Source organism: Lissotriton helveticus, chromosome 9 (genome assembly GCF_964261635.1).
Source record: "Lissotriton helveticus chromosome 9, aLisHel1.1, whole genome shotgun sequence".
In the NCBI taxonomy this organism is placed as follows: domain Eukaryota; kingdom Metazoa; phylum Chordata; class Amphibia; order Caudata; family Salamandridae; genus Lissotriton; species Lissotriton helveticus.
The window spans coordinates 1,216,502,832-1,216,526,274 of NC_136070.1; the positions used below are offsets into that span (position 1 = coordinate 1,216,502,832).

Sequence of the window (23,443 nt, forward strand, 5' to 3'; positions counted from 1 at the left end):
CTCCACCTCTGTCTTTATGATTGGAGTTACCAAGATAGAGCATCCTTCAGGGTTTCTGTCCTGAGTAGTATTATTTCGAAACCCACAGTAGCCTTTAGAGGGCGCAGAATGGAAATAAACTGAAGAGGAAACTTGATCTTTTTTGGTATGTGCGTTTGAGTGTCACAGGTTTACTGCCACCTTTAGGAATTGAGGCTAGGATGCCTACAAGAAGGGCACGTTTTAGATTCTTGCATCTGCAGGAAACCCTTCGGGCTACTAGTTGGGTGGAGCCAATGAATTATGGGGCACATTATCACCAACCCAGGATTGTTACTCAGAAGGAAACAATAGAACATACAGAGAGCGGAAGCAGAATTTTTGTATGAATTGTATTTTAGATGACCATAAAGCAGTGGTGTTTTGTGTTGTAGAAATCTTCTGATGGACTCATACAAACAAAACATACTTCATACATTTGTTCATTCAAACAAAATGATTTATAACTCATTGGCTTTGGGCTCTTTAGGTCACTGACTGATTCAATTGTTAGTTTGGGAGCAGTAACAGACCTTTCTCTGCCTCTGTCCCCTTCCTCTTGCATTCTCAAACAACCATTCTTGCTCTTTCTTTCTGTGTTTTTTTCTATGCTGGGCAGGTGATCACCTGGAGAAGATGATTCCGCTCATAGTGAAATACTGTAATGTGGAGGACGATGAGCTTCGGGAGTACTGCTTCCAGGCATTCGAGGCTTTCATAAGGAGGTGTGTGTGTGTGCCTGTGTGTTTGTGTGTTTATGTATCTGTGCACGTGTGTGTGTGTGTTTGGTCCACTGTGCTCTGCTGGATCGGCCACAGAGAGGGAATGCCATTAACATAAATTATAAGGGAACATTATGACCCTCCCCTCCAATAGATCTATCTTTGCTCTCATTTACTCTTATGCATTGGTTGCTGTGTGTCACAAAAAACGCATTAAATTCCCTCAATTTATATGTTCAATTGTGTAATCCTAAGACTTTTTCTTGCCCTAAAAGCTGCAATTTAAAGGATACAGTGGGGGTGCATTGTCTTATTCAGAGCAAAAGTTTAGATATTTCTGGGGATCAGCGGGAGCTCAAAGAGTTGTTGTCGGAATGCAGTGTGTCCCAAGAGCACACGCTGTTAACATTGTTGCAGTGAAATAGTAGAGTAAATGACACTGCTTATAATATATGGATGTAGATCCGGCACATTGACTGGACCACCAGTTTGTTTCTGTTTTGAAGATGCCCTAAGGAAATCTCACCTCATATCCCTATGGTGACGTCTTTGTGCCTGAGGTTTATCGCCTATGATCCAAACTACAACTATGACAGTGAGGATGATGAGGAGGAGGAGGCAATGGAAACTGATGAAGGAGAGGATGAAGATCAAGGTAACAGCCACTGCTGAGTCATTGTGTGTAGAAGATAAAGAGCAGCAATCAGTTATTATTCTTTTGACTTCCGTGTCCTCCTTTTGGGCTCCAGAGAGCCTTCTACTGATTTTGAATAGATAGATGATAGCACTTGTTACCCGTCTCCACTTTTGCGATACTGCTACATGCATTTCTTGCAGTAAATAAGTGAGTACATACAGAAAAAAATGTGGCTTGTAAGTCCTAGTGAATTCCTGTCTTCCTTAATCATGGCTGCAAGTTGGTTGTACTTCTACTGACTGATACCAAGATATTTATTTTCTCCACAGGATATAAAAAAATAGTGGAAAATAACTCCAGGTTAGGAAGCAATATTTTTTTTACATTGGGCTTTTTGAGCCTCATCGTAATGAGGCCCTCAGTGTCTTTGTATGTTGTTGGAAGTCACCAACGTATGTGGCAACATTCTAATCAGGTTTTGAACAGCAAGTCATGATGAGAACTGAATGACAAACAAATAATGCATGTTTTCGTTGATGAGGAAACCACATTGGGTCTTTTTGTTATCAATAACAACAAATACCTTCTGTTCACAAGTAGGTAAAGATACCCAAGGCTCCCAGAGGGAAGTATTCTCCATGAGTTAGTTTGGGAAGTCTCTTTATGTATTCTCACTAATTATGGTGATCTCCAGACCACTATGCTAGATTATTAGGGGGCTGTAAATGATGATATTGATAGCTCAAGCATGGCCAAGCAACATTGCTGCTCAGAGCTGTGGAAGAGGTTGTGGAGAGACCAATTCACATCAGGCTGGACGAGTGTCTACTTTCCAGAGACCAGGGATGTGAGTACTTCATCATGAGCAGGAGTACTCCATGTGACAGGCTGGTTGCTCATGACCTAGAGTATTGCACATTGCAAGTTCCTGATGATTCTAGGTAAAACATGTTTTCAAATGGATTTGTTTCTGTAATTGAGCATGGTCTAACAATCTATATCAAATATCTATGGACTGCCATCAATTTTGTCTTTATCTATTGCTCCTAGTTACTTCTGACCTCAAGTATGCTTCCTTCAAAGCACACTTATCTGCTATCACTAGATTGTTTTAGAAAACCGAAGAGAGGGATTCCTTCTAGTCTAATATTATAAAGGAATTTATGAGGAGTCTTTTTATTAATATCCCTAACTATTAAAAAGCAACACCATCTTGGTACCTTGATAAAGGATCCATTTGATCTTAAACAGGTCTACTATTCAGCACCTATCCTGAAAGACTGCTTTACGTTGGCAATAACGTCAGCCACAATAGTTAGTGAGATACAGAAAAGGTCTATCCAAGAGCCTTAATCGTGTTTCTCAGAACTAACCCTAGATTCATGATTAAGGTTTACCTACTTTTACAAGCAACATCAGCAGCAGAAAGGACATAGAATCTGAGGCATTAATTGATGCAGTTTAGATAGAGCAGAAACTTTCTACCGATCAGACCATATTTGGTTTTTTGGGCCAATTCAAGAGAAGAGCTTTGTCAAAGCAATACATCTCGAGATGAATTGTCTCATGCATTTCTACTGCTTTTGCACAAAGAGGACAACAGTTGCCAGGCAATAGCAGAGGTTCCTCCAGCAGTAGAGTAGTGGCAACCAGGCCCTGCTAACTTGAGTATCTATTAAATACATTTGCTGAGGCTCTATGCGGAGTTCTACTCACTCCTTCTCCAAACACTGTCTCGATTTGCATTGTAAGCCAGAGATGTCAGTGTGACATGTGGTGTGCCAAAACCTGTTTGCTTAAGGTAAGCCTCATTCTTACCATATAGCTGCTAATTCTGCTTATCTATAGTGAAGCATATGACTCTGAAAGATCCAAAGCTGGAGAAAAATGAGTTACATACTTCTAAATGTATTTCTCCATCATTGATATCTTTCATAGATTCATGTGCGACTCACCCTCCTCCCCTTTTCTTAAGAGGCTTAGTTTTGTGCCTTGACGAGCTAAAACGATCTGGCAGTTTGAGCCTAAGGGGAGCAATAAGGGTCACTCTTCTCTCCACCTCATTGGCTAGAGTCCAGGCTATATATTGTCTATGGCTCTTTTCAATGTTAGGCAGTGCTATTTAACATTGTTTTACCAGGGCTTCCCAGCACAAGGATGGGGAATAATGAAGCATGTGAATCTATGAAAGATAGCGACAATGGAGAACAGTAGTTGCAGATAAATATTTTTTCTTTCTTATTCTATATTACATTATGTGAACTGATTTTTAGTTATTCCAAATATAAAGGGTAAAGTGATAACCATATTTCTCTTCCAGGGGATACTCATCAATAGTCATAAGCACTGAATAATCCCCGCCTACCTGCGGGGACCCCGGAGCATATACAAAATTACATATATATATGTATGTTTAGCTACAAAAGTACGTAGTACCTTCAAACATACATATATACATGTATACATATATAAACATGCAGCCTACCATAACTCAAATAGGCTAATATGACAAAATTACATGATTTTTCATTAACATGAAGATAATGACATATATCCTTTCTGTGAGAGAGAACACTTTTGGGTCTTCTTTTTAGGAAATGATTTACAAATTCTGAGCTTTATTTGTTGTTGTTAAATCTGTGCGAACTTTATAAAATGTTTTTTACAAAAAGAAAAACAATGAAGAGAGTTTTCTCCATGTGCTTTGCCACCAGCCTTGGTACCTGAAAGTGAATAGAAAAAAAGGAAAGATGACCCGCCTTCTTTTCCAGCCCTGCTCACTGCACATTAAGAGAAAATATGTGGTAATTTGCCTCATTGAAAAAGATACACCTTAAAAAATACACAATTTAAGGATCAGCTCTGGATTGTGGCTGATGCCACCATTGTATGGATGACCACCCACGTAGGAAAATGTGCGCCAAAATAGTACTTGCCATGGCATAAGGCGCTGATAGCTATGCTTTTGGTCCCCCAGTAAGTAGGGGAATGTGGGGTTACATGCAGGTTACCGGAAGGTGAATGACAGTACACAACAGTCCTTTTGCAAAAGTTTTGTCATCCGTTCTTAACTGAAGTGACTTGCTGCTAATGATATTCAAAGTCCATAAAGTTGATTCTGTACACTAATTGCAAGTGAACAGCTAAACATATGAATCTAGAGAAGAACTAGCGAAAACTTGGTGCAGTCAGTTGTGATGTGCTGTATTGTACATGCAGCTGCAGTGTTTTAAAGACTTGTGAACTGTTATCCTCTCTGGTGAATATGCCAGATTGTGCCCACGGCTAAATATACTCATATTGTTTTCTTCATTCAACTATTCTTTTGAAACACAGTCACATTTCAAAGATTGCAGTCAGTTGCATTTTTTTCCAGAAAACCTGTGGGTTTTTAATATGAAGATTTTCTTCCTCCTCCCGCCGATCACTACATTTCCAAAAAATACATATGCACCCACCCACCTAACAACTTTCCTCTTACCCAGGTTAGTCCCCACAGTACACTGCCACTATAGAGATGTGAAATGGGGTACAAAGGAACAGTGAAAGATACTAGTGTTCAGATTTACTAATGGCTGCTGGTGTGGAGCAGAGCAGTATATATGTGTTTGTATGTTTTCCACCGTGTGTAACCTAGATGCTCACACTCGCCCAGCCTCCTTTGATTAGTTTGGTTTGTCCTGTTAGATAGTGACGATGAGTACAGCGACGATGATGACATGAGCTGGAAAGTGCGTCGCTCTGCAGTTCGATGCCTGGAGGCCCTACTGAGCACCAGGCACGACATGCTTCAGGAGTTCTACCAGAATGTGTCCCCAGTCCTGATCAGCAGGTTCAAAGAACGAGAGGAGAATGTAAAAGCTGATGTCTTCTGTGCCTACATTGCCCTGTTGAAGCAAACACGACCTGCCCAGAGCCGACACACTGCCTCTGACAAAGGAGATGCGTCTGTCACCATGTTGCGCAATCAGGTGGGTGTGCTAAAAGTTGCCAGTTATTGCAAACATCCTTATTCTATAGCTGAAGATGTGCAGAATTTATCACCAATTGGGAGGTGCCAAACTGGATCTTATGCCATACTGCAAAGCTATAAACCCCTGCCATCCCAGAGTAACTGTTAAAGGAACATTACATTCAGTCACATCCTGCACACTGGTCAGATATCAGTTCTGAGTGCTAATACTGTTAGGATGGGGGTACTCAGTGATGACCTCTGTTAGGATATGGGTCTTCAATGACTGGACACTGCTAGCATAGTGGTCTTCACGACTGGGCACTATTAGGCCAGAAGGGTTGTGGTATTGTCTTTCAGATGCAGAAACTGTTGTGATTTGGGTCATCAGCGCCGGATGCTGCTAAAATATGAGTTGTCAGGATCTGAACACTGCTAGGATATAGATCTTTCACAGCAATTACGGAAAATTGATTCTCAGGAACTTCTCTTATATGTCCCTAGGACATGGAGCTAATGGCCATGGTGGCTTTAGCATTTTCTAGAAAATGGGGTTCCCGCTGTATACACATCTATTATATAAGACACATTTAAATGCAGGTGGGGTTGTGTCCTGCAAAATGCTGGCATAGGTGTAGTTTTTATGTAAGTACTGCAAGGACGTTTCTTTGGATCCCAGTCATTACTATGTTGCATACCATTTCCCACATGATTTAAAACATGACACCTATGACGTGTATGCTGTTCTGAGCAAGCAGTAGATAGATCATATGTGATATATGTGTAAACTTGTACAAACGATTTCTTTGCCTCAGACAACCTGTCTTCACGTGATGTATAACTCCTCTTGGTATTGCATGATCCATTGATGTGAATAAAATGTGGAGCTCTGTTTTATATGAAGTATTCGGCACAGCACAGACCGGATCCAGCGAGTACCAAAACACTTTTCAGAGAATGTTTTGTGTTAACAGGAGAATCTAAAACTTCTGTTCATAAGCATCTAGACAATTATACATTAGACCTATTAATTTACATTGTCCATAGTTACGATTTCAAGTATAGATATAGTATAAGTATAGGTGCAGGCACTTTAAGTATAGGTATAAGTATAGCTTACGCCTTTAACCATCATCATGGAGAATTTTTGATTCCGTGACAACGCCAGGTCTCAATTGAACTGGAAACGGTTACTACATTGACATGTAAGTTAATCTTTTTCTTAAGCCTTGTTATTTCTCTACCAGCAGTTTTTGCTAATTCTTTCCATTCTGAACAGACCTTGTTTCATTGGCTCAGAATTAATAGGGGGAATAGACTGTGGGTGGATAACATACCTGTGTGAAACACTGAATGGGATCACCTGCTCTTACATGCTGTGCTTTGATTGCAGGTTCCAAGCATAGTCAAGGCCTTGTATAAACAATTCAAAGACAAGAGGATTAAATCCAGACAAGGATGCTTCAGCCTTCTCACTGAGTTAGCTAATGTTTTGCCTGGCTGTTTGGCTGACCATATACCTGTACTAGTGCCTGGTAAGAAATCTCGATTTGTTGAATAACCTGTTTGCTTTATTATGTTAAATTTTTAAGAAATGACTCTCAATTACATTTCTCTGTTTCCTTTATTCTTGTTTGATGAACATAAAGTAGTGTTTCCTAAATGCTCTCAAATTATCAGCCATAACAATATGTAGCTAATTCTTTCAAGAGTGTATTTGGTTACTAGGGGAGTTTCTAGTCAAATTTGTATTACAAACTTAGCTCTCACTGCTTTGCCTTTTCCTTTCAGAACACAGCAGTCACCTACTATATTGTGAAACAATAAGTTTGTGAATAACTATCCTGACCAATTACCTTTGAGCAGATAGGCTTTAAAGCCTGGGTTTCTCTGACAAATGTGATGCACAGATTAATGCAATAAAGCACTCTATCTGAACTCCACAACGTGGTCTGCTCCTTTGTTTTAGCTGAGGACTCGGCTAAAAAGGACTGTGGCATATATATATATATATATATATTCACTGAAAAAAACATAGGTTTCACACCAGTTATAGTTAGCTGGACATTTTACTCATACAAAACCATTGAAATTCCCCCGTTATAGTTAGTTGTACTCACTATAACTCGCGCGCCCGCAATCCACTGCTGATGATGTCACATATTACATCATTCATGACATGGTCAGTGACATCACTGATGACATCACTGATGACATCTCAAATGACATCACTGATGACATCACTGATGACATCATCCATGTGACAATGAAATACACCTCATCACACACTAGTATATTTTTAACTCACTGTAAAATAGAAAGTGCTCTATTTCAAACCATTGACACATCAATAGCATTTTCTAAACATCCACTCAGTGAATCATAGATCTATACGCACATCTAATCACTTACCTATAGATTCATTGTTATATGCTGTGAATAATTAACAGAACACTAACAAATATACTTATACGCCTATTTCAACATTACACACCAGTACACATTGTATTCACTTATAAAGACATCTTATTGACTTATGCAAACAATGGATCATACTTACATTTACTCACCTACACACTTCTACAAACACCACATCTATTCATCTATACACTTTGGGGCCGATTAGGATGGCGGACGGACTTGCGTCCGTCCGCCACCCCAGAGGTGGAGGGACCGTCCGCAGGGGCAGCGGCGGTCCCTCCGTGCAAATTAGGATGTGACCGCCACCCTGGCGGTCACATTCTGTATGTTTTAACATTGCGGCGGGTGCTGCTTGAAGCAGCACCCGCCGCAATGTTAAAACTGCATGTGTTACATTTACATGCACGAAGCGGCAGGCACCGCGCGGTGCCTGCCGCTTTGTGCATGTAAATGTTGGGGGGTACCATAGGTACCCCCCATGTGCACCCCCCAACCCCCGACACCCTGGGGGCCCGCAACGGGCCCCCAAAAGCCAAAGTCCACATGCATTTCCACGGCGGAAAAGCCGCCGCGGAAAAGCATGTGTTCGTGCAATTCCTAATTTGGCTGACGGTGTCTTGCAGACACCGTCACCAAATAGCCCTCCTCACACCGCGGATCAGCGGCGGACGGACCTGCCGTCCGCCGCTGGTCCAACCGCACTCCCACCGCCATCCTGATCTGGCGGTGGGTCTTCTATTTCACTGCGGCGGATAATCCGCATACTCCGGGCCGGCGGTGGCTTCTGCCGGCCCGGAGTATGCGGATTATCCGCAATCATAATGAGGCCCTTTGTGTGTTATAAAATGACTATTAGAAATATTCAGTTCTCCATACAGTGACTCATACAATCACTAAGTCTTAGGCTCACTTAATTAGATATAACTGCAACATACACTGCTTTTTTTTGCAAATTTAATGGAGATATACCATTGAGAGACATATGTAATCACCACCACACCCATAAACATATACACTCACTGAAACAAGTGTTATAACATGTAGTCTTAACCTCATTTACCTACTGAATGAACTATTCACACATTTTTAGGCAATTACATACCCCCTCCAAACCACATAGACATTCATTTACCCATACAAATACTCAGTTAAGAAACCAATAACAAATATAGTCTTTAATATACCAATTAAGTCAAAGCAATAAAGACTTTAACACAGTTAAATAACTATATATTATATATATTGAGACTCTACAAATTAGTCAAGGAAACAATCAATGACACTGTTACTAAATCCATCATTCACACATTTATATTTATATATCCACTCATTCATCAGTGATGTCACTGACCGTGTCATGAATGATGTAATATGTGACATCATCAGCAGTGGATTGAGGGCGCACGAGTTATAGTGAGTACAACTATCTATAACGGGGGAATTTCAATGGTTTTGTATGAGTAAAATGTCCAGCTAACTATAACTGGTGTGAAACCTATGTTTTTTTCAGTGAATTTCAAAGGTTTTTTAAATGCTAATTTCTAACTATGACGTTAAAGGGGCGTGCAGTGGGTGTTGCTGGGGGCGTTCCCAGCAGCATCCATGGCCTTGAGTAATTTATTATAAACAAAACAGTTGCCAATACTGCGCAAATCAATACACAAAATTACTATGCCCAATGAACTGTAACAATTGAAGCATACCACCATGTATTGTGTTTTCAAATTTATGGGTATTTTTAATTTTCTTTTTAAAGAAATAGAACCTTAATTTCACAATTTTTTAATTTTTCAGATTGTTGATGTTGGGGAGGGGAGTAGGGATTAGCTTAAAATTCAAAAACAATGTGCAATAGACCACACAAGTGAAGACAGATAAAACAGAAATTTTTTACACTATCATTCTTCATTTGCTCTGTGCAAAACTTACATACCACACTCAAGACTCAAAAAAGAGAAGAAAATCAACAAACAACACAAAGTGAGTGTTCAGTGAAAAAGAAGGAAAACCAGATTTGTTCCACATTGGGAAATGTCAACAAGACGACAGAATTACAGCAATTACAAGAACTAAAATCTCCAATTCACAACCTGTCAAATAAAATCCTAACATCATCAGAGATTAGCCTACTAGAAAAAGGCCTTTCGTTTGTTCCCTCAAGAAATACGGACTTTATTAGATTGAAATCGGAGTTTATAGGATTTTGTCGAAAAATAAGACTAACAACCTTTTTCTCGGGTCAGACACAAATGACCAATGCGGAGACAACTGGGCTTAGGAACAAATCCAATTTTTGTCGTTGCAGGTTTAATTTCCAGCTAGGTCCTGAGGAGATCCCCCATACCCAAGGGGTTTCGAAACGCGTCGACCTGTATTTTCTATTGTTTTGAATTTGTTTCATGTTTGATTGGCCAATCATTTTGGAAGTAAATATTGTTGTATATAGAGTAATCTACAGATGGCCTGTCACATTTCATAAATCATAATGATTTAAAACAGTATTATTGCCCCCCATTCCCTGAATACACTGCCTTTGGGGTCTTGGGTAGGACACTTCCTTTCCAAAAAACAAATTTAAATACCAGTGTTTGAAATTAATCGTTTTGTACATATTAGGTAATCCTTCTTTTTCACTGAACACTCACTTTGTGTTGTTTGTTGATTTTCTTCTCTTTTTTGAGTCTTGAGTGTGGTATGTAAGTTTTGCACAGAGCAAATGAAGAATGATAGTGTAAAAAATTTCTGTTTTATCTGTCTTCACTTGTGTGGTCTATTGCACATTGTTTTTGAATTTTAAGCTAATCCCTACTCCCCTCCCCAACATCAACAATCTGAAAAATTAAAAAATTGTGAAATTAAGGTTCTATTTCTTTAAAAAGAAAATTAAAAATACCCATAAATTTGAAAACACAATACATGGTGGTATGCTTCAATTGTTACAGTTCATTGGGCATAGTAATTTTGTGTATTGATTTGCGCAGTATTGGCAACTGTTTTGTTTATATTGAATGTGGCGCAGCCTTACTGCGTTTTTGAGCCAAACCCTTTTGGTGCTACTACTTGAGTAATTTATAGCATCCTCAAAGTCAGTCTTTCAAAAATTCCAAAGTATAGGACATGATAATCCAAATCCAAATGTTTCTCAAGAAAAGTCATAAACCGTGTCCGTGGGTCATATCTGCCCAAACGCCGATATTCCGAACGATTGAAATTACTTTTCTTGAGAAACATTTGGATTTGGATTATCATGTCCTATACTTTGGAATTTTTGAAAGACTGACTTTGAGGATGCTATAAATTACTCAAGTCTGCCCGAATTGTGTGGGTAAAATTGATACCTAGTCACTTTGAATAAGAATGTACTTACGACCCGTCTAACATTTGGAAGAAATATCTAGTTATATGACAACAGGATACCGACATAACTTGAAGGAAATAAGAAACCCTGAAGAAGTTCTGTTGTACAGAACGAAATGCGTCGGCTGGCTGTGGTACATAAACTTAAGGAAAATAAAAGCATTTGAAATATACACCAAGATTCAGCGCTTCAATAAGGACTCTAAGTGATATGATTTGATTGGACTTGTTGTGCTAGTGGTGCTGTGCCAAACTTTGGAATATTCTCCACTACTCTCTACTACTCACTCTCTACTACTCACTTCCTACTACTCACTATTCACTACTCTCTACTACTCACTCTCTACTACTCTCTACTACTCACTCTCTACTACTCTCTCTCTACTACTCACTCTTTACTATTCATTCTCTACTACTCTCTACTACTCACTCTCTACTTCTCACTCTCTACTACTCACTCTCTACTACTCTCTCTACTACTCTCTACTACTCTCTACTACTCACTCTCTACTACTCACTCTACTACTCACTCTACTACTCACTCTACTACTCACTCTACTACTCACTCTCTACTACTCACTCTCTACTACTCTCTACTACTCACTCTCTACTACTCTACTATTCTCTCTCTGCTACTCACTCTCTACTACTCACTCTCTACTACTCTCTACTACTCACTCTCTACTACTCTCTCTCTACTACTCACTCTTTACTACTCATTCTCTACTACTCTCTACTACTCACTCTCTACTTCTCACTCTCTACTACTCACTCTCTACTACTCTCTCTACTACTCTCTACTACTCTCTACTACTCACTCTCTACTACTCACTCTACTACTCACTCTACTACTCACTCTACTACTCACTCTACTACTCACTCTACTACTCACTCTCTACTACTCACTCTCTACTACTCTCTACTACTCACTCTCTACTACTCTACTATTCTCTCTCTGCTACTCACTCTCTACTACTCACTCTCTACTACTCTCTACTACTCACTCTCTACTACTCACTCTACTGCTCTCTACTACTCACTCTACTACTTACTCTCTACTGCTCTCTACTACTCACTCTCTACTACTCACTCTCTACTACTCTCTACTACTCACTCTACTATTCACTCTACTACTCTCTACTACTCACTCTCTGCTACTCTCTCTACTGCTCCCTACTGCTCTCTATTACACACTCTACTCTCTATTACTCACTCTCTACTCTCTACCTCTCTCTACCTTTGTCTACTTCTCTCTCTCTACTAGTCTCAACCTCTCTACCTCTACCTCTCTACCTCTACACCTCTACCTCTCTACCTCTCTCTACACACACACATATACACATATATATATATGCATATATATGCATATGCATTTATATATATGTATGTGTATATATATATATATACATACATATATAATCTGCATATCTATATAAATACAAATATAAATGCATGCATACATATACATATATGCATACATATGCATGTTATTTACATGAAAGTTTGAAAAACACTAATAAAAGCAAAGCTAAAAAGCCACCTCATTACAAACAGATTGGCTTTAACTTAAACGAGGGAGAGATCTATTGCATTTTCAATGCTTGTTTACTTTGGTTCCATCAAGAAGGCATTCAGATGTGTCACACATTTGCCATAAATTCTGAATGTTAGCACTCTCGTTGCTCATTAGATTACTGTAGTAAAGCTACTGCTCACCAGGGAAGTCTGCTGCTGGTATTCAAAGTGCATGTTTCAGTCTGCATGTCAGAATTTTTTTAATGAAATAGAAGAGGATTTGAGAAGTCAAAATGTGCCCTAATTTTTCTTTCTTCAGCCCTAATCATAATTTCTATGGCAAAATGAACCCCCTCATTTTGTTCCTTTGCTAATTAAATGTTTTAAGTGTTACCACTTTATTCCAATCAAGATGACTTCAGGTGTGCCACACTTTTGTCATAAGTAAGACTGTTAGCGCTCTAGTTGTTCTTTAGAACACTCTGGGATATTCTGTCATTGGGCTATACTTGGGCTACATCTGGGGGATATTTGTGCTACATTTGGGCTCTTTTGTCTCTGGTGGCCATCTTGGGAGACTTATTTGTTATGAAGTTTCCTAATTTCCTCATTTACTACAGTCTCCTCAGTAGGAAATACTTTCAGTTTTCTACTTTGATTCCATCAAGAAGGCATTCAGATGTGACACACATTTGCCATAAATTCAGAATGTTAGCACGCTAGTTGCTTATTAGATCACTGTAGTAAAGCTACTGCTCACCAGGGAAGTCTGCTGCTGGTATTGAAAGTGCATGTTTCAGTCTGCATGTCAGAATTTTTTAATGAAATAGAAGAGGATTTGAGAAGTCACTCAAAATGTGCCCTAATTTTTCTTTCTGAAGCACTAATCATCTAATCATACTTTCTATGGCAAAATTAACCCCCTCATTTTGTTCATTTTTAAATTAAATATTTTCAGACTTACCACTTCATTCCAATCAAGATGGCTTCTGGTGTGCCATACTTTTGTCATAAGTAAGACTGTTAGCGCTCTAGTTGTTCTTTAGAAAACTCTGGGACATTCTGTCATTGGGCTATACTTGGGCTACATCTGGGTGATATTTGGGCTCTTTTGTCTCTGGTGGCCATCTTGGGAGACTGCATGTCACATTTTTTAATGAAATAGAAAAGTATTTGAGAAGTCACTCAAAATGTGCCCTAATTTTTCTTTCTGCAGCACTAATCATACTTTCTATGGCAAAATATACCCCCTCATTCTGTTACTTTTTAAATTAAATGTTTTAAGAGTTACCACTTTATTCCAAACAAGATGGCTTCAGGTGTGCCATACCTTTGTAATAAGTAGGACTGTTAGCGCTCTAGTTGTTCTTTAGAACACTCTGGGAAGCTGCAGTAGAACACAAAGGAAGCAACTGACAGTCTCTGTCCTTGTTGGATGTACATGTTTTACTGAGAATGTCAGACATCATTCTCACATGACTGAGAAAGATAATGTGAATGAGAAATTTCCTAATTCACACAAAGGAAAGTTTCAATTCTATTAAGGACGCGGAGGCGAGGATTATGCTAGTCCTTTCTCCATTTTATTGGACAGCAAGTTAAAAGCACAGTGAAAAAAACAACAACCATGAACTACCCTGCCCAACATGCTTAGCGGTAGTCATGGCAACACAATAGCGGAGTGGAGTGGTGTGGCTCACTGGTTAGAGGCGGCAGACCCGGAAGCAGAGAATGGCCCGGGACCAGGGTTCAATTCCCGACGCGGCAGGGTCGTGGACCAGGGTCAGCGGACTCGATAATTCTCGCCTCGGTGCCTACTCTAACCAGGGATCACACTCGGCAACTCTGGGCATTAGCTTGCCTCTTCTGATAGATACATCTGCCGTGTGGATTCCTCACCTTGTGAATATCCCCCTTGCGTCAGCAACGTTCGGAAATTTTCTTCGTAGTACGCCGACGTGGGCGACGTCACAGGAGCACGGCATCGCGCGCGACTCCGTCTGACGTCACCGACCCCATATCAGGCCCACGCCGGCGTGATGACGTCAGTTCCCTTTTTTCCGTGTCTTCGACGCAAACGGTTTTTCGGGATCTTCTGCGATACTTAGTATCTTTCTGTTAATTAATTGTCACTGTTTCTCTCTTACGACTTGATTCTTCTCCGAAGATGTCGTCGAGGAAAACAGGCTTTAAACCATGTAGGTCTTGTGCCCGCATGATGTCCATCACTGACCCGCATAAGGATTGTTTGTGGTGTCTTGGTTCGAGTCACGACGTCAGGAACTGCAATTCCTGTTTTAAGATGAATCCAAAGGCGCTTCGAGAGCGTGAAGCTAAATTACTTTTGGCGAAGGTAAAACAGGATTCTGGACGATATTCGAGATCAACATCACGGAGATCGAAGTCGAAGCAAAGGTCTCGATCGAAGTCGGGATCGGCGTCGAGATCCAGAGCGGGTTCGAGATCTGGAGAGGAGTCGAGATCTAAAGCGAAGTCAAAATCCAGAGAAACATCTAGGTCTAGATCTAAATCGGCTTCCGGTCACGCTTCGAGCTCCTCGAGGAGAAAGCATAAGAGGAGGAAGCACAGTTCGAAGCATCATTCGGAGAAGGAATCCTCTGACTCGAAGAGAAGGTCTCACAAACATCGTAAAGACTTTGTCTCTCCTTCGCCTGCTTTATCAAAAGAAGGTTCTCCGGCTCCGGAGCCGGAACCGGAGCCGGATCCGGATCCGATATCTTCGGAGCATGAAGAGGAAGAAGAGGTGATTCCTCAAGAACCGCCTCCAGCGGAGACTCCTGTGGACCCGGAAGGTCAGAGTGAGGATGTGTCGGGGCGGCCTCCATTGGAACATCCGGTAGGTCCGTACCCTCCCTTTCCTGGTCCTGGACAGGATCCCTCGCATTTTCTAAATGCGATGTTTGGAGTATATTCTAGGGCAATGTACCCCACTGGAGCGCCTGTTGGTCTCATGGGTCCATTATCGTACAATCTGGGTATTCCTCAGTCGTACGCCCCAGCTCCATTTATGCCTTTCATGCCGGCGCCTCTTCCACCATGGCTCGGTACGGCTCCACCGAGGTCTTCGACTCCGCATGCGGCTTCGCCGACTCCGGATCGACCTCGCAGTCGAGATCGAGGTACCACACCTGTTCATGACTCTCGTCCTGCTGCTCCGGCTCCTCGATCGACGTCGGAACCGGCTCCGTCGGAGTCGTTACCGGATCCGTCGACTTCGATTCGATTGGAGTGGTCGAGGCGAAGAGCTCAGCGTCTTCTCGAGCAAAAAGATGATGAAAGTTCTGATGTGGAAGAAGGCGAGCTTCCTGATCATGATGATGATTTCGATGAGCTTCGGGATGCTAGTGGTCTGGAACTCTCTCCCGAGTGGGGTCTGCCTTCGACTTCTGATGTTCCGTCTAGGGACGTGGCACCCTATCACATGGTTATTAGGAAGGCTGCTGACCTTCTTAACTTAAAGCTGCCCGCAGTGGAGTACAAGCCCAACATCCTCACTGAAGTCTTGCATTCTCCTTCTTCAATTGTTGAGCCTACACTGCCATTTACTGATGCCTTGACGGATCCAATAAAGGAGATTTGGAAGAGGCCATTATCTGCTCCTGCAGTTTCAAGAGTTATTGCAAGGCGCTATAGGGTGGCTCCTGATGACCCTGCATTTCTTTCTACGCATCCATCTCCGGAAAGTCTTGTGGTTCAGGCGGCTTGCTCTAATAGGGCTGCAGGCTCTTTCCCTCACGTGCCAGCTGACAAAGAGTCTAAGAAATTAGATCAGTCTGCGAAGAAGACTTTCTCTTCTGGGAGCATGGCTCTTAAGTCATCAAATGCTACTTGCCTTTTAGGTAGATATGTGCATGCGCTAATGGACTCAGTGAAGCAATTGTCATCAAAACTTCCTGAGGAGGATAAGAAGAACTTTAATGAAGTGGTCTCTGACACTCAGGCTGCTGCCCGCATGGTCATTCAGAGCGGCATGGACACTGTGGATTCTGTTGCTAGAATTATGGGTTCATCCATTGCGACCAGGAGAGCCGCATGGTTAAAGTCTTCTGATTTCTCTGCGGATGTGCAGTCTACATTGCTGGACTTACCCTTTGAAGGAACTGGCCTTTTTGGTAAGAAGGCTGATGTAGCCTTGGAAAGGTTTAAGGACAGCCGTGCCACCGCAAGATCTTTGGGTCTGCAGATGAGAGGGTCGACGACTAGAAAATTCAAAGGATTTGGTAAATCTTCTTTTCGTCCCTTCAAGCAGGGCCAACAACAACAACAGCAGCAGCAGCAGAACCCTCTATATAGATCCTATAGAGGTAGACAGAGGGGTCGTGGACGTGGACGTCAAGTCTCCTCTTCCTCCACTTCCTCCAATAATGCCCAACCCCCACCCGCATCAGCAAAGCAGCCCTAGATCCACCATTCTGGATCATGTAGGGCCAGTAGGGGGTCGGCTTACTCATTTTCTACGAGATTGGGAATCGGTTACATCAGATCTTTGGGTTCTCAATCTCGTAGAGAATGGGTATGCACTTCCTTTTCAGGAGTTCCCTCCCAATTACCCTCCTTGCCAAGGTTATTGTTCGGAGGACCACCTGCTTCTCCTGCAGGAGGAAGTCCTGGCACTGTTTCGAAAGGGTGCAATAGAGGTGGTTCCAGAGCAGGAGAGGGGTCAAGGGTGCTACTCCCGGTATTTCTTGATTCCCAAGAAGGATGGCAGGCTTCGGCCGATCCTGGATCTCAGGATTTTGAACCTCTATCTCAAACAGGAGAAGTTCAAAATGCTCACCCTTGCTCAGGTTCTTCTGGCGCTGATGGAAGAAGACTGGATGGTGTCGATCGACTTGCAGGATGCGTATTTTCACATCCCAATCCTGAAGTCGCACAGGAAGTATCTCCGTTTTACGGTGGGATCGCAGCACTACCAGTTTGCGGTTCTTCCCTTTGGACTTACTACTGCGCCTCGAGTTTTCACCAAGGTGATGGCAGTGGTGGCTGCGCATCTCAGGAGGTCAGGGATTCCTGTATTCCCTTATCTAGACGACTGGCTGATCAAAGCAGAGTCGCCGGAGAAGGTGCTCCATCATCTGCAGGAGACAACTCAGTTGTTACACAGGTTGGGTTTTTCGATAAACGTACCCAAATCTCACCTGGTGCCCTCCCAGCGCAACCTGTTCATAGGTGCGGTACTGGACACTTCTGTATGTCGTGCATTCCCTCCACCTCAAAGGATTCACGACATTCAGGAGATGATTCCTTTATTCTACAATGGAGCGGTTGTTCCGGTCCTGAAGGTCCTTCGTCTGCTCGGTCTGATGGCTTCTTGCATTCTGTTGGTCAGTCATGCACGCTGGCACATGAGGGCACTCCAGTGGTGCCTCCGCAGGCAGTGGTATCAGCACAACGGAGATCTCAGGGAGTCAGTGAAGATCTCCAGAGAAGCTGCAGCGGATCTGTCTTGGTGGGGCGTGGAAGGCAATCTGTCGCAAGGAAAGCCTTTTCAACTGCCTCCATCAGTGGCCACAGTGATAACGGATGCATCCACTCTCGGGTGGGGTGCTCATCTGGGAGACCTGGAGGTCAAAGGTCTTTGGTCTCCGGAAGAAAGGTTGTCTCACATCAACCTTCTGGAATTGAGGGCGATACGTTTGGCGCTCAAGGCCTTCCTCCCTTCCCTTCGCGGTCGTTCGGTTCAAGTCCTAACGGACAACACGACTGCGATGTGGTACATCAACAAGCAGGGAGGAGTAGGGTCGCAGTGTCTCTGCAGAGAGGCTCTGCGTCTCTGGTCCTGGGTTCAGGACCATCAGATTTGTCTGGTGGCAAATCATCTGGCCGGAGTTCTGAACGTTCGTGCAGACAGTCTCAGTCGGCAGTTCTCTGCCGACCACGAGTGGAGGCTTCACCCGGAGGTTGTTCACGACATCTTTCGGATGTGGGGGACTCCTCGGGTGGATCTATTTGCCACTCGCGAGAATGCTCACTGCCTTTCATTCTGCAGTCTCCAGTATCCGATGCAAGGAGCATTGGGGGACGCGTTTCAGTTGAGTTGGGGAGATCAACTCCTTTACGCGTTTCCTCCCATACCTTTGATTCCTCGGGTTCTGAGGAAGATTCGTCAAGACCGGGCCCAAGTCATATTGGTCGCTCCGGATTGGCCAAGAAGGGTGTGGTATTCGGACCTACTCCACCTCTCCTCTCACCCGCCGCTCCGTCTCCCTCACAGGGCAGACCTCCTCTCTCAGATGGAGGGGCAGGTTCTACACCCCCACCTCCAGACATTACACCTTCATGCCTGGAGATTGAACGGGGCAACTTGAGTTCTTTTTCTCTCCCTCACGAGGTGGTGGATGTCATTCTCTCTGCCAGGCGTGACACCACTAAGTCCATTTACTCCTATAGGTGGTCAAAATTTGTTTCTTGGTGCAGGGAGAGAGATGTTGACCCTTTGAAGGCTCATTTGTCTAATATTTTACAATTTGCCCTTTATCTGGCGCAGCAAGGTTTGGCTGTGGCCACGGTCAAGGGGTATCTTTCAGCCTTATCGGCGTTTCTATGTTTGCCGGATCAGCCATCTCTCTTTAAATCTCCGGTGGTTTTGAGATTCTTGAGGGGTCTCATAAATATGTTCCCTCCTACTCCTTTTGTTGTTCCTCATTGGGATTTGAATCTTGTGCTGACCTTTTTAATGGGTTCTCCCTTCGAACCCTTGCACAAGTGTCCGTTGAGGCTTCTCTCTTTTAAAACTATCTTCCTCGTTGCAATCACCTCGGCAAGGAGGGTAAGTGAGCTTCAAGCTCTAAGTTCCAAACCCCCATTCCTGACCATTCATGCTGAAAGGATGGTTCTTAGGACCAGGGCTGCTTTTCTGCCTAAGGTGGTGACTCCTTTCCATCTTGGGCAGTCCATTACCCTTCCTACCTTCTATCCTCCCCCTCACCCGTCTAAGGAGGAAGAGAGACTGCACCGTCTGGACCCTAAGAGGGCGGTGTCGTTCTATCTGGACAGGACTAAAGACTTCCGGATGGACGACCAGCTGTTTGTTGGTTTTGCTGGCTGCAAGAAGGGCAGAGCGGTGCACAAGCGCACACTTTCCAGGTGGATAATCCTGTGCATCAAGATCTGCTACTCCCTTGCTGGTAAGGACCCTCCTGAGGGTATTAGAGCACATTCTACTAGAGCAAAGTCTGCAACATCTGCTTTGTCTAGGGGTGTACCTGTTGAGGATATTTGCAAGGCCGCGACTTGGGCCTCCCTCCACACTTTCGCGAAGCACTACTGCTTGGATACCGAGGTGAGGAGGGACGGCCACTTCGCGCGCTCTGTCCTCCAAGACTTCCTGGTGTAGCAGAGTGGGCACCCTCCTCCGGGAGTGGGGACTGCTGTGGGAATCTATTCACAAGGTGAGGAATCCACACGGCAGATGTATCTATCAGAAGAACAAGTTACTTACCTTCGGTAACGCTTTTTCTGGTAGATACTATATCTGCCTGTGGATTCCTCACTGACCCACCCGCCTCCCCGTTGTCCACTCTGCTATACCTGGTCTTTCTGTATATATGGTTTATACTATTGATTTAGTTCTATATGTACTGTGTACATTGTATATTTGCATATTTGCTATCGTTGGTCCGTCCGTGTGCCTCGAAGGCACGGAAAAAAGGGCGGAACTGACGTCATCACGCCGGCGTGGGCCTGATATGGGGTCGGTGACGTCAGACGGAGTCGCGCGCGATGCCGTGCTCCTGTGACGTCGCCCACGTCGGCGTACTACGAAGAAAATTTCCGAACGTTGCTGACGCAAGGGGGATATTCACAAGGTGAGGAATCCACAGGCAGATATAGTATCTACCAGAAAAAGCGTTACCGAAGGTAAGTAACTTGTTCATCTCTACAACGGCCCCCCACATTCGCCGGGGATGCCTGGTTTCACCTTGGAGATACCCAGTAGGGACCATCTCACAGGGATAGCCAGGACGGGTTCTCCAGCGGTCTACAGCGCCACGACGCCTCAGGGCAGCAGTGCGCTTTACAAGACACATACATTTACATTTTACATTTACATAGCCAATAGTAGTCCATGCAACAGCATAAAGGCATCCCACGCCGTAAGTCCTTCCTCTTTCGTTGCTGCTGCTGGAAAGAAGTCCTCTACCCTCTAGTCCGTTTTCTGATCGGAGCCTAGGGAAGAGAGAAAATAGTAATATCTCGTCCAGTACAATGTGGAATACATCAGAATCACATTGCATGTGGATAAACCCAGAAAATCTCAGGAAGAGATGCAAAAGAAACATCATGCGAAAGCAGTACAGTCATATATATATACACCAAAACACTGGAAAATTAATACTTCTCTCAATTGAAGAAACAATCACTGGAACCCACAATCCAGGGGGGGGAAAGGCTCGACAAGCCAGGGTGGGATAATCCTCGCCTCCGCGTCCTTAATAGAATTGAAACTTTCCTTTGTGTGAACTAGGAAATTTCTCATTCTATGTCAGGAAGCGGAGGCGAGGATTATGCTTGTTCAAAGCTTACTCACCACCAGAGAAGCAGCCTCATGGATTGGCTTAAAATAAAACTTTTTGAAAGTTGAATCCGAAGACCAATCCACTGCATTCATAATGTCCTCCAACCTGCCCCCAACTTTGACAGCCTTGGATGCCATTGCGCCTCTGGTGGAATGAGCGCCGAAGTTTGTAATATTAATTCCAGCCTCAGACATGATCCACCTGACCCATCTGGCAATGGTGGGAGAGGAAACCGCCTTGAAAGGTTTCTTAATAGCAATAAGCAATTGTCTTTCGCTCGGAGGGCGGACCTCCAGAGTCACATCTTCATAAGTTTTGAGGCAACGAACAACACACAGTTTAGGAGAATCAGGAAAAGCTGGATATGATACTGACCTGGTATTGCACTTAGTTCTCCTGGAAACAGTAAATGTAGCCCCCTCAGGAGTAAAGACTCTGGCTGAAATATCAAGGGCACGAACATCAGAAACCCTTTTGCAAGATATTAGACAGAGGAGAATAGCTAATTTAGCCGAAAGTTCCTTATGTGAAAGGTACGCATTATCCTGCCAGGATAAAAGAAAACGTAAAACCACATTAACATCCCATAAACTGGAATAGCGAGGCTCCGGGGGACGTGAAAGACGAACACCTTTGAGGAGTTTGCAAACCGAAGGATGTTCCCCAATAGGAGAACCATCAACTAGGGCATGACCAGCGGAGATTGCTGATCTAAACGAATTGATGGTGCATTATGCAAGATTCTTGTGGAAAAGTTCAGCAAGAAAGTTTACTACGTCAGTAACAGAGGAGCCCACAGGATCCAGGTGCTTTGCCACACACCAACGAACCCATCTGTTCCAGGCTGATCGGTATCGTTTAGTGGTACTAGGGGCCCAGGCTCGCTGAATGAGGAGTTCAGCGTCTCTCGAAAGAGAGTCGTTAGACCAACGTCCCCTGAAATCCTCCATGTCATGAGACGTAGATGGCCTTGGAGAACCAGGGGATGCGGATGACCCAAAGGATCTGTCAGAATGAGGTTGAATGATGGCAACCGAAGAGGCCTGTCCCATGATAATTCTAGAAGGGACGGGAACCAACACTGAGCTCTCCAAATCGGAGTTATCAAGATCAGAGAGGCCCGCTGTCTGCGGACCTGGGCTGCTACCCTCTGAATGAACAGGAACGGGGGAAACGCATAAGCCGGAAACAGAGACCAATCCTGCAGGAAGGCATCTACTGCTTCCGCGCCCGGATCCGGCTTCCAGCTGTAGAACCGGGGAAGTTGGGCGTTCCACCTGGACGCAAAGAGGTCCACCACTGGAAGGCCCCAAGGATCCGAAATCCTCTGAAATACAGACTGATCCAATTTCCAATCGCTGGCATCCCGAAAATTCCTGGATTGCCAGTCCGCCACCGTGTTCAGATCGCCGGGGAGATATTCCGCCGTGACAGAAATCTGACGTAGAAGGCAATAGTTCCAAAAGTCCTTTGCAAGATCCGCTAGGACTTTGGAATGAGTGCCGCCCAGTCGATTGATATACCTGACCGCTGTTGTATTGTCCATCCGGAGAAGAACACAACAAGAGACCTTGGTCGTGGTGAATGATCGGATGGCGAAAGAACCCGCTAGGAGTTCCAAGCAGTTGATGTGGAGGTGTAATTCCTCCCCCGTCCATCTGCCTCCCACCGAGAGGGAGCCGCATCGGGCTCCCCATCCTTGGCGACTGGCATCCGATTCGATTACAAGGTCCGGACGGGAGCCGAAAATCGCCCTCCCGTTCCAAGCATCCATGTGATCCAGCCACCAAAGGAGTTCCGATCTGGCTTCCGTGGACAAAGAAATGAGTTCCGAATATGTGAGACCCTTACGGAGATGAAACGCCTTTAGTCTCTGGAGAGCCCTGTAATGAAGGGGGCCTGGAAAAATGGCCTGGATCGATGATGACAGTAAGCCCACAATCCTGGCCAATTGACGGAGGGAAATACGGTCCCGATGAAGGACCTTGCGCATCTCCTTCTTGATATTGGATATCTTTTGAGGAGGGAGATGCAGCGTTGCGTCCTTCGTTTTGATTAGAAAACCGAGGAACGTCATGTCCTGACTAGGGACTAGGTCCGAATTCTGGGCATTGATAATGAACCCTAGAGATTGAAGAAGAGATATGGTGGTCTGCAGATGTTGAAGAAGGAGATCCCTGGATTGATTCATTAAAAGAATATCGTCCAGGTAAATAATTAGGCGAACCCCCATGGTTCGGAGATGTCCGACTACCGGGCGTAGGAGCTTGGTAAAGCACCA

The 23,443-nt window shown here is 43.8% G+C and overlaps 1 protein-coding gene across 2 annotated transcripts in view; it reads left to right on the forward strand.

Moving 5' to 3' along the window:
* Positions 1-23,443, forward strand: part of LOC144782367 (cullin-associated NEDD8-dissociated protein 1-like) — a 205,177-nt gene that overhangs the window by 86,150 nt on the left and 95,584 nt on the right. For both annotated transcript variants that reach the window (XM_078661685.1, XM_078661686.1), the window contains exons 6-9: positions 638-743; positions 1,247-1,395; positions 5,065-5,348; positions 6,723-6,864. In XM_078661685.1, coding sequence (XP_078517811.1) covers positions 638-743; positions 1,247-1,395; positions 5,065-5,348; positions 6,723-6,864 — 681 coding nt within the window. The remainder of the gene's footprint in view (positions 1-637; positions 744-1,246; positions 1,396-5,064; positions 5,349-6,722; positions 6,865-23,443) is intronic.